Raw genomic sequence first — 15825 nt, forward strand, 5'->3', positions numbered from 1 at the left:
CCGCACTATTTACTTGGGTGGCAACTTTCAGAGATCTGTGTACATGGACACCAAGATCCCTCTGCTCATCCACACTACCAAGTATCCGACCATTAGCCCAGTACCCCATCTTTTTGTTATTCTTCCCAAAGTGAATCACCTCACACTTAGCTACATTGCATTCCATTTGCCACCTTTCTGCCCAGCTCTGCAGCTTTTCTATATCCTGCTGTAACCTGCCACATCCTTCCTCACTGTCTACAGCTCCTCCGACTTTCGTATCATCCGCAAACTTTCTCACCCAACCTTCTAACCCCTCTTCCAGGTCATTTATAAAAATGACAAACAGCAATGGTCCCAAAACAGATCCTTGCAGAACACCGCTAGTAACGGCACTCCAAGATGAACCTTTACCATCAACTACTACCCTCTGTCTTCTTCCAGCCAGCCAACTCCTAATCCAAACCTCCAACTCACCCTCAATGCCATACCTCCGTATTTTTTGCAGTAGTCTACCATGGGGAACCTTATCAAACGCCTTACTGAAATCCATATACACCACATCTACCGCTTTACCCTCGTCTACCTCCTTAGTCACCTTCTCAAAGAATTCAATAAGGTTTGTGAGGCACGACCTGCCCTTCACAAAACCATGCTGACTATCCTTGATCACATTATTCCTATCCAGATGTTCATAAATCCTACCCCTTACAATTCTCTCTAAGACTTTGCCCACAACAGAAGTGAGACTCACTGGCCTATAGTTACTAGGGTTATCCCTACTCCCCTTCTTGAACAAGGGAACCACATTTGCTAGCCTCCAATCTACTGGCACTATTCTTGTAGACAACGAGGACATAAAAATAAAGGCCAATGGCTCTGCAATCTCCTCCCTTGCTTCCCAGAGAATCCTAGGATAAACGCCATCAGGCCCAGGGGACTTATCTATTTTCACCCTTTCCAGAATTTCCAACACCTCTTCCCTACATACCTCAAAGTCATCCATTCTACTTAATTGTGACTCAATATTTACATCGGTACAGGTGACTCAATATTCACATCCAGTGAGTGAATTAAAAGAAAAGATCGGACTTACATCCCAAGCGAGAGAGTTAGGTACATTTCAGAAGGCTGAATTAGAAGATGTCATGGACAGAAACAGAAATAAAAATTATAACTCAAATACAATACAAGCTATTGTATTGGAAATTTCAACCATTGTATATAATCACTCATCATTGTTTGCTGGTTATGTATCAGTTTCATATTGTTTGCATAATATATTTAAATCTGCATCCAATTTAATTAACTGCATTAATTCTTAGCACATTTAGGTTAGTTTCCATCTAATTTTCATTACATCTTTTTATATATGACAGGATATCTAATGATAAGGCTTGTAATAATTAATAGCACCTTCACTAAGCTTTCAACTGGAAAATAAAATTCTTATAAACAAAACAACTTTTAAAAATTTGCTAAGTGCAATTTTTATTCTACCTTTATGATCAAATAAATAACATGTGGAACAATCTATAGATATCCAAAAATTACTGAGCACATCTTTTGACCCAGATGGTAGCTACAGTTTTCAAAAATTAACTACATCAAAAAATTCCATCATAACTTCAAAGTATTGATGTGAATTATCACTAATTGCAAAGAAATGCCATAATTGTGTCAAAACCATAATCTGCCTTTTACAAAAAAAAAATCAACTGTTAAGAGGAAATCTGCTTTTCGAATCTCAAAACAAAACTGGATTAAACTGGGAAAGAGGTAGGTGTTCAGTGACTACTTCCAGCTGTAGTGCCAGAGGGGATCATTGCTTACATGTTTTTAAGGCAGGTAGTTCCAACTATGCAGGATAAACATTGTATTACAAATTACATGGCATGGGCCTGCTGCTTTTCTGTATATATTTCATTTGCAAATATATTTGCGAGTAATCAGAAGACATGGTAGCCAAAGTCCAGTGTAAAATGGGTTATTACCTAATTCTAGGGCTATTACATTCCTTCACACATGGCTACTTGGATCAATTTGCAGGAAGCAAGGATCAATTCTGAAACACTCTTCTTTATCCATGAGATTAATTTGTTGGAAGAAAGGTAAAACAGCAAGCGCCAATGCAACAATCATCACTTAGAAGAGTTTACACACTAAAGCTTTGACCTGAAATTTGTAATCTTTTTAGTAGCATATACATTCAAGGAAACACATGAATAAGTTTAGCTTAAAGTGTTTAAAAGACATTGCAAACAAATTGCAACAGGATGTAAGCTGCACATGAGGCCACCTGAATGTTTGAAGTTAAAAGTTTAGTGTTTAAAGTACTCACCTCCTGTTGTAACAAATTCCATTCTTTCTCACTGACCATTCTGTACCCACTAGGAGCAGTATCCACTACCTGCGTAAGACTCGACAAAAGAGAAGCAGTCTCCTCTTGCTCCGGTGTGAGTGCTTTGATGGCTTTTTCTTGATCTTTTGTCAGTATGAAAGAACCAGACATCTGGAAAGAGCCAACCGAGACTGTATCAAAGTTCTCAGAAACAGAGTCTGCTCCAACCAATGGTCCAAAGTCTGATTCATCCAGATTTCCTGCTGATTTTGCCTTGTGTCCACAACCCAAGCTCTTTGATTGCAAGGAACTCGAGGTGCCTAGACTATCAGTGGACTGCACCCTTCTTAAGCTCTCTCGGAACAGCTCACCCTCCTGTTTAATAGCAGAAACTGCCACTGATGTTGACAAATCAGAATCCAAGGAATGCACAGAACCATGTATACTATTTCCACAAATCTGGAATAGAAAGCACAAAATTCATTTGAAATGCCAAATGGCAAACTGTATTGTTTCCAAGTGACACAAATAGCATTTCCCACAGCATCTTATTTTTGCTCTTACAATATCAGTCTGGCACACAATGTCTGCAGTCACTCGGGAGGCAAAAGATTGAGAGTTGGGCACACAAGTCAGATTGCTATTACAGTGCAGTATTGAGGGAGTGCGTTACTCTCAGAGCCTCAATTGGCCTCAATTACAGCATTGTGCCCAAATCCATACACCAGGTTTCAGGAAGGAGCGAAGGCTTCAAAAATCATAGAATCCCTACAATGTGGAAACAGACCATTTTCTCCAGTAAGTCCACATCAACTCTCCAAAGAGCATCGCACCCAGATCCACTACCCCCCCGATAACCCTGCACCTCCCATGGCTAATCCACCTAATTTACATATTCTTGGACGATACAGGCAATTCAGCACAGCCAACCAACCTAACTTGCACATCTTTGGTCTGTGAGAGGAAACCTATGCAGACATAGGGAGAATGTGCAACCTTCACATATACAGTCGCCCAATGCTGGAATTGAACTTGGGGTCTCTGGCGCTGTGAGGCAGCAGTACTAACCAATGAGCTATTGTGCAAGCCCACTGTGCTGCCATTAAAAGGGTGTAAAAAGGTTCTAATTGGTTACAAGGATTGAGGGACGTTAGTTACAAGGGTAGACTGGAGAAGCTGGGGTTGTTCTGCTTAGAACAGACATGATAGTGAGGAACACTGATAGAGGTCCTCAAAATTATGACAATTTTAGATGGAATAGATATAAAGGAATTGGTGTGGACTTGTTGGGCTGAAGGGTATGTTTCCATACTGTAGGGAATCTAATCTAATCTTAAAAAAAAATTATCCCACTGACACAAGAGTCAAGATCCAAAGAACACAAATTTAGTGATTGACCAAAGAACTAAAGGTAACATGAGGAAAAACTTTTTTATGCAAGTGGTCGTAAACTGGAATGCATTTCCTGGGATCATGGAAGAGCAGCTTCAATCAAGGCTTTCAAAATGTAATTAAGTAAAGGTATAATAAAATAAATTGTAGAGCTAGGGGAATGGGAGGGGGCCCGACTGCTTTTCTCTCTGGGTTCTATCCCTATTTATCATTTACTGTTTCTCCTTATCACTTCTCTAGCATGTACCAACCTTTTCCTAGCCACTATCAGTTCCGCAAAAGAGTCCCTGCTTTCTTTCTATAGGTGCTGTCAGACCTGCTGAGTTTTTCCAGCAATTTTTGATTTGTCTTGATTCTATGAACTGCAAACAAAACTGTTAGGCCATAGGAGTTATTATAGTCAGTACCCAATTTTACCCTCAGCAAATATCCACAAATAGCTTCTCAGTGGACATTGATCAAGAACTTTGCATAATGACCAGAAAGTCAGATACATTTACTGTCCTACGTTGAGAAGGCGGAGTCTGATTTTAGTACTCCAGCTAGCCTGAGCTACCTCGAGACATAACAGAGACTGAACTGCAGCCTCACTCCACTTTGTAAATTCCCTTCTTACCAAATGGTGCACTCCCATACTGAGACATTGTAGAAGCTGCCATTCACCTTCAATAACAGCTATGGGAATTTGCAGAATCAACAAGAAATACACAAAAATGTTTTAGAACCATCGCTGTTGAACTGTTAGAGAACTAACCTCTTCAACATCTAACATGCTGAGAGATTTGGCAGGAGATTCTACATGTGACTGGGAGCTCATTATGGAGCCTTCTTCCTCAATCTCTGGCTGTTTACTCTCCTTGGCTTTTTTGAGGTTCTGCTGTTCATCTTCTGCCTGAAACAGGAATATTTACTTCAGAACATGAGATGCTTTTAGCAATGCAGCCAGTCAGATTTATCCCTTCTGCTATTCAGGCGAATATTAAAATATAGATTTAAAGCCTTTCATACTTGCTCCTTGTTTTTCAGTTCTTCAACCTGTCGAAGCTGCTCTGAAGTGAGAACGTTCTCCATGCGCTGCATATCCCTCATCAGAAGCCGCTGGGACTCAAGGAATTGGTCATTGGCACGCTGCCATGTATGTTTCAGCTGGTTGTACTGCTGTCTCTCTTGCTCCAAACGATGACATACTGAAGGAAACATTTAAAGAAAAACTCAGTGAACTACCAGCTTCCAATAACTTTCAGAAACAAGCCAAATGTCACCACTTGAATTAGGCTAAATTTTAACAATGACAACTTTCAGCATTTATATAGTGCCTTTAACATAGCAGAATATTTCAAGCTGCTGCACAGGAGCATTATCAAACAAATTTTGATCTCAAGTCCCTTAAAGTGAGAGAAGGCAGATGACCAAATGCTTGGTCGCAAAGGCAAATTTTAAAAGGAACATCTTAAAGAAGGAAAGAGAAATGAATAAGTTCAAGGAGGTCGCTCCAGAGCTTAGAGCCTATGTAGCTGATAGCAGATTCCTAGCTTTCAGGTGTTCAAAATTGATCATGCTCAGATTTTCAGAATTGGAGATGCACTAAGATCACGAAAGAGTTGTGTAGTTGGGAGCAGAATACATAGATTGAGAGGGGCAAGGCTACAGAAGATTTTGAAATTAAGAGGTGAATTTTAAAAGAGGAATTTGCAGATAGGGAATCACTATATTTCAGGATGTGGAGGTGCTGGTGTTGGACTGGGGTGGACAAAGGTTTTTAAAAATCACATAACGCCAGAGCAGCGCTCCGAAAGCTTGTACTTCCAAATAAACATGTTGGACTATAACTTGGTTGTTGTGTGATTTTTAAACTATATTCCAGAAGCACAGGGTATGACAAGTGAACAAGATTACAAATTAAGACTTTGATGCCAGTTATAAATGATCCCAAATTTAGAAAATGTGCGAAATTGAAGGCCAGCCAGAGAAGAATGTTCCCTCCTAAACTGGAGACATGCACAGCAATTTGCAAGTTAGCATGCAGGCCACACACAAATTAGCCTTGTTACGTTAACATGCATATAACACTACGCAAGATTTAAAAGCAACCATGCATTTAAAAAACTCCCCTACGAGCTTTCAAAAACTTACAGAACTTGCAGTTAGAGAGTGTTAAGTTATTTAAATACTTTACAGGCATGGCAGCTGTAGAGTCAGAGCAAAGCTACTGAAGTGGAAGAGGACAGTTTCTGTGAGATGATTAGGTACGTAACCAAACGCTCAGCTTGGGTTTAAATAGACACCAAGCTAATCTTGTTCAGTCTCAGTTATTTATTGGAGGAAGAGTTGAAGTTGATAACTAAGAAATAGATACTACAGTGGGAACTGAAAACGATGACTTTGATCTCCACAATATTTGGTTACAGGAAATCTCTGTTCATCTAATACTAAATGTTGGACAAGTAGTGTGACAAATTTAAAGCAATGCAGGGGGAGAGGGAATTGATGATGGCGAAGTAGATTTAGGTATGGTCACCGTTCATGTTGAGCTTGACATTGTGTTTTCAGATGATTTCACCAAGGCTGCATATAGATGAGAAGTAGGTGATGACCAAAGGTGCAGTTGCGGATCTACGTAAATATATCTCAAAAAGTTATTTCCATGTTCAAAGATGACTCAAACTAGGTGGATGCAGAGTTGTGAGGAGAGTGCAAAGATACTTCAAGGGGATTTGAAAATAGGCTAAATGAGTAGGCAGAATTTGACAGATGGAACACATTGTAGAGAGATAAAAGGGTTTCAATTTTAGAAGCAAAAGACAGAAATACCAATTGTTTCTTAAACAGTTAGATGCTGCGGTTTGAACTTCAGGTGCCCTCAATCGTGACTCACTAAAAGTTAACATGCAGATACAGCAAACGAATAAGGTTCTGGATGTAGACTTACTCGCTGAGCTGGAAGGTTCATTTCCAGACGTTTCATCACCCTACTTGGTAACATCTTTAGTGGGCCTCCGGGCAAAGCACTGCTGATGATTCCTGTTTTCTATTTATATGTTTGGGCTTCTTTGGGTTGGTGATGTCATGTCCTGTGGTGATGTGGTGATCACCAACCCAAAGAAATCCAAACAATAAATAGAAATCAGGAATCATCAGCAGTGCTTCGCCCGGAGGCCCACTGAAGATGTTACCAAGTAGGGTGACGAAACGTTTGGAAATGAACCTTCCAGCTCAGCGAGCAAACCTACATCCAGAACTCAACCTGAGCTAAAAATCTTCTCAAAACTCGCTAAAACGAATAAGGTGGCAAATGATCTGGTGGGCTTAATTTAGTCAGATAAGTGACAGTGTCTTACTGCCATTATACACTGTTTGGAGTACAATGTGCAGCTTTGGTATTTTTACCCCCAAAAAAGATATATTTGCCAAAGGAGGAGGAGTGCAACAAAGGTTCATCAAACTAATTGCTGCCACAGAGGAAGTGACCTATGAAGAAATATTAAATAGACTAGGCCTATATTCTCTGCAGTTTAGAAGAGTGAGAGCTGTTTTCTTACAACATTCAAAGTTCTTAAAGATTGATAGGATAGATGCAGGAAGTATGAGAGTGGGTGCAAATGGAGGGGGGGGGGGAGATGGTGGGCACAGTATTATCGTAAGTGGCAGGCCATTTCAGAATGAGGTAAGGAAGAATTTCTTCACTGAGAGACTGTGAATTGCTGGAATTCTCTGCCTCAGTGGTCTGTGGAGGCTTTGTGATCAAAACTGGTATTGATAGATGTTTACATATTAAGACTATTAAAGGCTATGAGGATTGTGCAGGAAAATGGTGCTGAAATAGAAGATCAGCCATCTCAAGTCAACTAATCTAACAGTTACAGTGTTGAAGCACTAGACTTAAGATTCTAACTTAGAATGAATGACATGGAAAAAATTTCTATTACAAATAGAGAAAGGTCTTTACACAAAGACTGAGACCAGCAATACCTTGAGGCAGTATGTTCTGGGAATGGCTGTCTTATGAAGGATGTCTGAACAGGCTGAGTTTGTTTTTTTTTCTAAAGCAAGAGGTGATTTAATTGACGCTTATAAGACGGTGAATGGCCTTAGCAAGGTGATTGTGGAAAGGATGCTTGCTCTTGGAGGTGAAAATTAAAGGAGACAAGTTTTAAACTTAGGGGTGTTTTAAAATTAGCTCTTTTAGGACAGATAGGAGGGATTGTTTTCTCTCAGAGAGCTGTACAACTTTGGAACTCTCCGTCCCAAAGCGATTACAGTGTTATTGGACATTAGTACAGCAATGACAAATGGATGCTCATTAGGCAAAGGAATCAAATGTTACCAGGACAGATGGGAATATGGAATTCAGAACACATACAGATCAGCCATGATTTTATTAAACAGAGAGTAGGTTAGAAGGGTTGAATGTCATACTTCTGGGTCCTGATTAACATGCACATATGACTTGGGTCTGCAATGTCAACTGGTGTGCTTCTCAAAGCTAGCAGTTGGAGAAATCATTAAATAAGGCCTATTGCCTTATTCTCTTATATCCCTGCAGATGAGTTATTTCAAGACAGTTTTATTATTATTACAAATTACAGGAGAAGATTGACAAAGTTTTGGGAATGGCTTAGTCCACGGTCAAATTTTGGGATTTGGTTGAATAGAGGGGGAGTTATTGGGGATGGAAGCATTATTCAAATAAATAAGAACTTCAAAATAAAATTACAGCTATGGGGGAAGTGTTCTTTTGAATTCAGGAATTGCTTTCTCAAGTTTGATCCGAAGCTTTATTCTAATCCCAGTGACACGTTTTCCGTTTAACACCTTATAGCTTAAATTATTAGTTCTCTTCTTTCAATTACCTTCATGCAGTTCTTTACGCAGCTTCTCAGCATCTTCCTGCAGAACACTTTTCTGAGTGTTGAGGACAGCAACGTACATTTCCAGGTCTGTCCTACAGGACTTCTCAGTTTCTAGATAATGATTCAGCTCCTTAACCTGCTAAGCACATGGGGCACCTCAGTCTCTTTGTACAACAGTGACAACATTCATTTTGACATTCCTTTGTCATTTTTGAATGAGTTTAATTCTTTTCCGTTTACCTGGTGAAACAAACCTCCTTATTCTCACACTATTACAAAGTTTAATCTGCGTCACTGTATATTTCCCATCTATTTAAAACACACCTGTATATTTTAGAAACAGTTCAACTAAGGAACATTTTAGTTAAGTTTAAAACTGTTTTTAATTAATGTAATCTAATGAATGTTATGAAGATACTTGCAAATCAACTTGAGGGGGGTGGAGAGAAAAATAGATACATGAAACAGGGAATAATGAGCAATGTGTGCAACAAAATCAACATTTCTCATTGAATAATGTGGCACAGAAAAAGGCCATTGAGTCCATTTACTTGTGTTCACTCTTTGAAAGTCCTTCCCACCCCTCTGTTCATTCCCGAGCTGAGCTATTCTCAAGCATCTGTCCCTTTTGAAAACTGCTGATTTAGATTTAGATTACTTACAGTGTGGAAACAGGCCCTTCGGCCCAACAAGTCCACACCAACCCTCCGAAGAGCAACCCACCCAGACCCAGTCCCCTACATTTAGCCCTTCACCTAACACTACAGGCAATTTAGCATGGCCAATTCACCTGACCTGCACATTTTTGGACTGTGGGAGGAAACCGGAGCACCCAGAGGAAACCCACGCAGACACGGGGAGAATGTGCAAACTCCACACAGACAGTTGCCTGAGGTGGGAATTGAACCCAGATCTCTGGCACTGTGAGACAGCAGTGCTAACCACTGTGCCATCATGCCACCCTTATGCTTCCACCATCCTTTTGGCAGTGAATTCAGATCATAAGAATTTGCTACATAAAGAATTATTGCTACCTCCTACTAGGTCTTCTGTGTCAACTGTAAGGAATGGAGGGAGGAACTCAAGAAAATTGCAATCACCATGGAACTCCAAATTGTTGGAGGTGTGGGCTGACAGGTTTCTGGGTAGAGGTTTATAAAATCATGAGGGGCATAGGTAGGGTAAATAGATAATGTCTTTTCCCTGGGGTGGGGGAGTCCAGAACTACAGGGCACAGGTATAAGATGAGAGGGGAAAAATTTAAAAGGGACCTAAGGGGTAACCTTTTCACGCAGAGTGGTGTGTGTATAGAATGAGCTACCAGAGGAAGTAGTGGAGGCTGGTACAATTACAACATTTAAAAGCCATCTGGACGCGTATATGAATAGGAAAGGTTGAGAAGAATATGGGCCAAGTGCTGGCAAATGGGACTAGATTAGATTAGGATATCTGGTCGGCATGGACGAGTTGGACCAAAAGGTCTATTTCCGTGATGCACATCTCTATGAAGAATCTGGTGGTTATTAAAAGCAGCAGCCAGTTGGTTTTAATTTTCTGAAATTCACTTGACGCAGGAAAGATCTTATTAGACTGAACAATAGCAAATGTTAACACCCTTATTCAAAGAGGCAGGCAGAAAGCAGGAAACTACAGGCAAGTGAGCTTAACATCAGTCATAGGAAAATTGAAGATGCTAGTATTAAATAAGCTGTGATAAAAAATAGAAAACTAGAAGATAATCAAACACAGTCAACATAAAATTCTGCAGACAGAATATAGGAAATTAAGGAGATTAGAAAGTAGGTCCTTGAGGAAATATCAGAAATACTCCCGGTACCATATGCTTGAGAGAGTAGAAATAGGAGGATAGGGCAGATGAATGTGTGGCTGAGGAGCTGGCGCACAGAGCAGGGATTCACATTTTTGGATCATTGGGATCTCTTCTGGTAGAAGTGACCTGTATAAGAAGAATGAGTTGCACCTTCATTGGAAGGGGACCAATATCCTTGTGGGGAGATTTGCTAGTGTGACTCAGGAGTCTTTAAACTATTAAGAGGGATGGGGATGGGTTGGGGTAGGATGGGACCCACAGAGCTAAGTCTGAGGCTCATAAGTGGAGAAGGGGGAGCAAGTTAAATAGTCATGGCAGGCAAGAGCAAGGCAGAGAACAAGGAAAGATTGATAAATTAAACTGGATTTATTTCAGTGCAAGAGGCCTGACAGATAAGGCAAGTTAACTCAGGGCATCGATGGGAACATAGGACATAGCTATTACAGAAACGTGACTGAAGGAGGGGCAGAACTGACAGCTCTGATGTTTCAGAGTATAGATCTATAGGAAGAATCGAAAAAGGGGGCAAGAGAGGAGGGGAATGGCATTTTTGGTTCAGGATAACATTACCGCTGCACTTAGGGAAGATATTCCTGGGAGAACATGCAGTGAATTTACAGAGGAACCTCTATTATCCAAAAGCCACAGGCGGGAGTATTTCATTCAGCTAATCGAATGCCGGGTAACTTAGTTTCTACAAGCTCTGGGACCTTGCAATTTTGCCGGATAATCTGAAATTCAGATAATTGAATGGCAGATAATTGAGGTTCCTCTGAAAAAGAGTGGAACTGAAAAATAGGAAAGGGATGATCATCTTATTGAGATTATACAATAATCAGCAGGAAATTGAGAAGCAAATCTGTAAGGGGTGCTCAGATATCTAAGTATAATACGGTATGGTTGTAATGGGAGGGGATTTTAACTTTCCAAACATAGACTGGGACTGGGGCTCAGATGGAGAGGAGTGTACAAAGAAAACTTTATTTTTCTTATTCAGTACATGGATGTACCTAGTAGAGAAGAAGCAAGGTAGGGCAAGTGACTGAGGTGTGAGTGAAGGGGTACTCTAGGGCCAGTGATCATAATTATATTAGTTTAAAATTTTTATGGAAAAGAGTAGACCCGATTGTAAAATTGAAGTTCTAAACTGGAGTAAGGCTAATTTTGATTGTATTAGGTAAGAACTTTCAAAAATTGATTGGGAGAGGCTATTCATAGGTAAAGGGACGTTTGGGAAGCAGGGGACTTCAAAAATGAGACAACAAGAGTTCAGAGACAATATGTTCCTGTTGGTGTGAAGGGTAACGCTAATAGGAATAGGGAATGCTGTATGACGAGAGGCATTGAGGCTCTGGGCAAGAAAGAGGAGACGACATATGTCACATACTGACCGCTAGGATCAAGTGAATCCCTAGAAGAGTAAGAGAGCAGTAGGGGTATACTCAAAAGAAAAATCAGGATTCTAGAAGGACAGCACGGTGCCTCAGTGGTTAGCACTGCTGCCTCACAGTGCCAGGGACCCCGGGTTCGATTCTAGCCTTGGGCGATTGTGTGTGTGGAGCTTGCACATTCTCCCTGTGTCCGTGTGGATTTCCTCTGAGTGGTCCAGTTTCTTCCCACAGTCCAAAGGTTAGGTGAATTGGCCATGCTAAATTGCCCGTAGTGTTAGGTGTATTAGTCAGAGGGAAATGGGTCTGTGTGGGTTACTCTTTGGAGGGTCTGTGTGGTCTTGTTGGGCCAAAGGGCCTGTTTCCACACTGTAGGGAATCTAATGTAAAGTACATTAAGGACAAAGGCGTAACTTGGGAGAGAATAGGGTCCCTTTAGGATCAACAAGGCTGCATATGTGTGGAACCACAGGAGATGGATAAGATACTGAACATGTATTTCATGTCAGTATTTACTGTGGAGAAGGATATGGAAGCTAGAGAGGTTGGGCAAATAAATAGTGATATCTTGAAAAGTGTCCATTTTACAGAAGAAGTGGTGATGGACATTTTAAAACACCTGAAGGTGGATAAATGCCCAAGACCTGAACAAGTGTCTACCAGAATATTTTAAAAAGCTAGGGAAGAGATTGCAGGCTACTTGCTAAGATAGTTAAAGTAACAGAGTCCTACAACACGGACACAGGCCCTTTGGCCTAAACTGGTCCATGCCAATCAAAATGTCCACCCACACTAACCCCATTTCCCTGCACTTGGTCCATATCCTTCTAATCTTTTCCTTTCCATGTATTTGTCCAAATGCCTTTTAAATATTATTAATGTACCGCCACAGCCAGTTTTGCTGGCAGCTCATTCCATATGCGTACCACCCTCTGTATAAAAAAGTTGCCCCTCAGGTTCCCTTTTATTCTTTCCCCTCTAACCTTAAACTGATGGCCTCTAGTCCTCAATTCCTCAACCCTGTAAAAAAGATTGAGTGCATTCACCCTATCCATATCTCTCATGATCTTACACACTTCTAGAAGGTCTCCCCTCAGTCTCCTACACTGTAAAGAAAAAGGTCCTAGCTTGTCCAACCTCTCCCTATAACGCATCCAAGCAACATCCTTGCAAATTTCGTCTGCACTCTTTCCACTTTAATAACACTCTTCCTATAACAAGGTGATCAAAACTGAACACAATACTCCATGTGCAATGTCTTGTGAAACTGCAACATAACTTCCCAACTTCTATACTCAATACCCTAACTGATGAAGGCCAGTATAGTGAGAAAAAGAACAGGAAATGACATCACCACAGAAAATGACATCACTGACCAATGGAAATCTAAACACATAAATAGAAAACAGGTCATAGCACCAGTGCTTCACCGGAAGCTCACGGATGATGTTACCTACTATGGTGATGAAACGTCTGAAAATGAACCTTCTAGCTCAGTGAACAAACTTACATTTAGAACCTCAAACTACACTACAAACCTTTTCAAAACTCGCTAACACATATGGGCGCAATATGCTAAAACTTGCCCAAAAATGGGTGTTGCATTTTTTAAGGTTAATAGAAGGGCCCTGGAGAGTGTTGCCGAACAAAGGGACCTAGGGGTGCAGATGTATAGTTTCATCAAAGTGGAGCCATAAACAGATAGGATGAATATGACAATGTTTTCCTTTCCTTGGCATACTTTCCTTCATTGGTCAGTGCATTAAGTATAGGAGTTATGATATCATGTTGCAGATGTACAGAACATTATTAAGATTAGAGTGGTGCTGGAAAAGCACAGCAGGTCAGGCAGCATCTGAGGAGCAGGAATATCGACACTTTGGGCAGGAGCCCTTCATCAGGAATGAAGGGCTGATGAAAGGCTACTGCCCGAAACATCGATTTTCCTGCTCCTTGGATACTACCTGACCTGCTGTGCTTTTCCAGCACCACTCTAATTTTGACACTATTCTCCAGCATCTGCAGTCCTCACTTTCGCCCAGAACATTGGTTAGGCCACTTTTAGAATATTGCATTCAATTTTGGTCTCCCTGCTATAAGAAAGATGTTCTTCAACTTGAAAGGGTGCTGAAAAGATTTACATGAATGCTGCTGGGAATACAGAGGTTGAGCTATAGGGAGTGGCTGAATAAAGTGAGACTTTTTTCCCCTGGAGTGTTGGAGGCTGAGGAGTGACCTTATGAACGTTTATAAAATCATCAGGTGGCTTTTTTCCCAGGGTTGGGGAGTACAAAATTAGAGGGCATAGGTTTAAGGTGAAAGGAGGAAGATTTAAAAGGGGCTTAAGGAGCAACTTTTTCCATGCAGAGGGTGGAATGTGTATGGATTGAGCTGCCAGAAGAAGTGGTGGAGGTGAGTACAACTATAACATTTAAAAGGCATCTGGATCGGTACATGAATATGAAGGGTTTGGAGGGATATGGGCCAAGTGTTGGAAAATGGGACTCGATCAGTTTAGGACATGGATGAGTTGAGCCAATGTGTCTTTTTCCAATCTGTATACCTTTATGACTGCATGGCTTTGTGAAGAAAAGAAAATCATGTCTAAAGAATTTATTCGAGCTCTTTGAGGAAGTAGATGTGCAATGGATGAAGGGCAACTGCTATATACACTGTGGAACGCAGAAGGCTTTTGGTAAAGTGTGACATCAAGGATTGTTGTGGAAAATAAGGGTTCATGGGACTAACATGTTGGTATGGAAAGAAGATTGGCTGGCTAAAAGGTAGGCATAAATAATTTTACCAATTGGCAAGATCTAACAAGTAATGAGCCACAGGGATCAGTGCTGGGGCCTCAATGTTTTACAATTTTTATAATGATCTGGATGAAGGGACTGACGGTATCGCTGAGAGATACAGAGAGACCTCATTAACATTCCCACTAGGCTGTGCACACAACCACAGCTGCTCCAATCAGTTGCCATGCCGATCTCAGCAGTTCCAGAAGTCGCTACCGCACATGAGCCTTGAAGGTCCGTGCAGTGGATAAGAAAACTAGAGGGAACATTGGAACTTGGTGTTCTGGGTCATGAATCATTGAAGGTTAGTATGCAGGTACAGCAAGCAATTAGGATAGTTAATAAAATGTTATTATTCATTCAAAGGAACTGAATACGAGAAAAGAAGGGCTATGCTTCAATTACACAGGGCATTAGTGAGACACTATCTGAACCCATAACTGTGTTGGTCCCCTTATTTAAACGTGGATGTAAATGCAGTGGTAATAGTTCAGAGAATGCTCACAAGACTAATACCAAGGGTTGGGTTGGCTTTGAGGAAATGTTGAACAAGCTAGGCTTGTATCTGGAGTTGAGAAGTGTAAGAGGTGATTTGCTTGAAGCTTAGGAGATCTTGAGTAGTCTTAACGGGGTTTAGGTGGAAAAGACACTTACTCCTGTGGGAGAATCCAGAACTAGGAGTTATTGTTTACCGATAAAGAATCACCTTTTTAAAGGCAGAGATGAGGAGAACCTTTTCCCCACGAGTTGCCATCTGTCCTTGGCAATGTTCTCCAATTGACATCGGCATGTTGATTGTGGTATTGTTTTCTGGTTCCAGAAGTTGCTGACGCATACAGGTCTCAGAGGTCTGCGCAGTCAGAAAGAAAGGACCACTGGTCCTTGTAACTCTCTTCCTCAAAGGCAGTGGAGTAAGTCTTTCAATATTTTTAAGGTGGTGGATTCTTAACCTTTCACCTCCTTGCATGTTATCAGAGTAGACGAGAATACGGAGCAATCGGATCAGCCAAGATCTTATTGAATGGCAGAGCGGGCTTAAAGGGTTAAGTGGCCTACTCTTGCTCCTAATATATATACTTGCATACAATGCAAACATGTACATACATACAATGGTTACTGACTCTCCTGTCAACGCAAACAACTTCTCCCTACACTTTGTCAAAACCTTTCCACTTGAACGTCTGTATTAAGTCTATACTTAATCGTTCCTGCTGCCAAGAGAACCATCCCAGTTTCTCGAGTCTCT

At 40.9% G+C, this 15825-nt stretch overlaps 1 protein-coding gene across 5 annotated transcripts in view; it reads right to left on the reverse strand.

Moving 5' to 3' along the window:
• rabep1 (rabaptin, RAB GTPase binding effector protein 1) overlaps positions 1-15825 on the reverse strand; it is a 106772-nt gene that overhangs the window by 61459 nt on the left and 29488 nt on the right. For 2 of the 5 annotated variants that reach the window (XM_043718842.1, XM_043718844.1), the window contains exons 6-10: positions 15286-15429; positions 8563-8701; positions 4721-4899; positions 4467-4604; positions 2321-2779 (exon numbers count right to left, since the gene is read on the reverse strand). In XM_043718842.1, the coding sequence (XP_043574777.1) occupies positions 2321-2779; positions 4467-4604; positions 4721-4899; positions 8563-8701; positions 15286-15429 (1059 nt within the window). The remainder of the gene's footprint in view (positions 1-2320; positions 2780-4466; positions 4605-4720; positions 4900-8562; positions 8702-15285; positions 15430-15825) is intronic. The other 3 variants (XM_043718843.1, XM_043718846.1, XM_043718845.1) reach the window with 3 other exon arrangements.

Source organism: Chiloscyllium plagiosum, chromosome 28, assembly GCF_004010195.1.
Source record: "Chiloscyllium plagiosum isolate BGI_BamShark_2017 chromosome 28, ASM401019v2, whole genome shotgun sequence".
NCBI classification, from domain to species: domain Eukaryota; kingdom Metazoa; phylum Chordata; class Chondrichthyes; order Orectolobiformes; family Hemiscylliidae; genus Chiloscyllium; species Chiloscyllium plagiosum.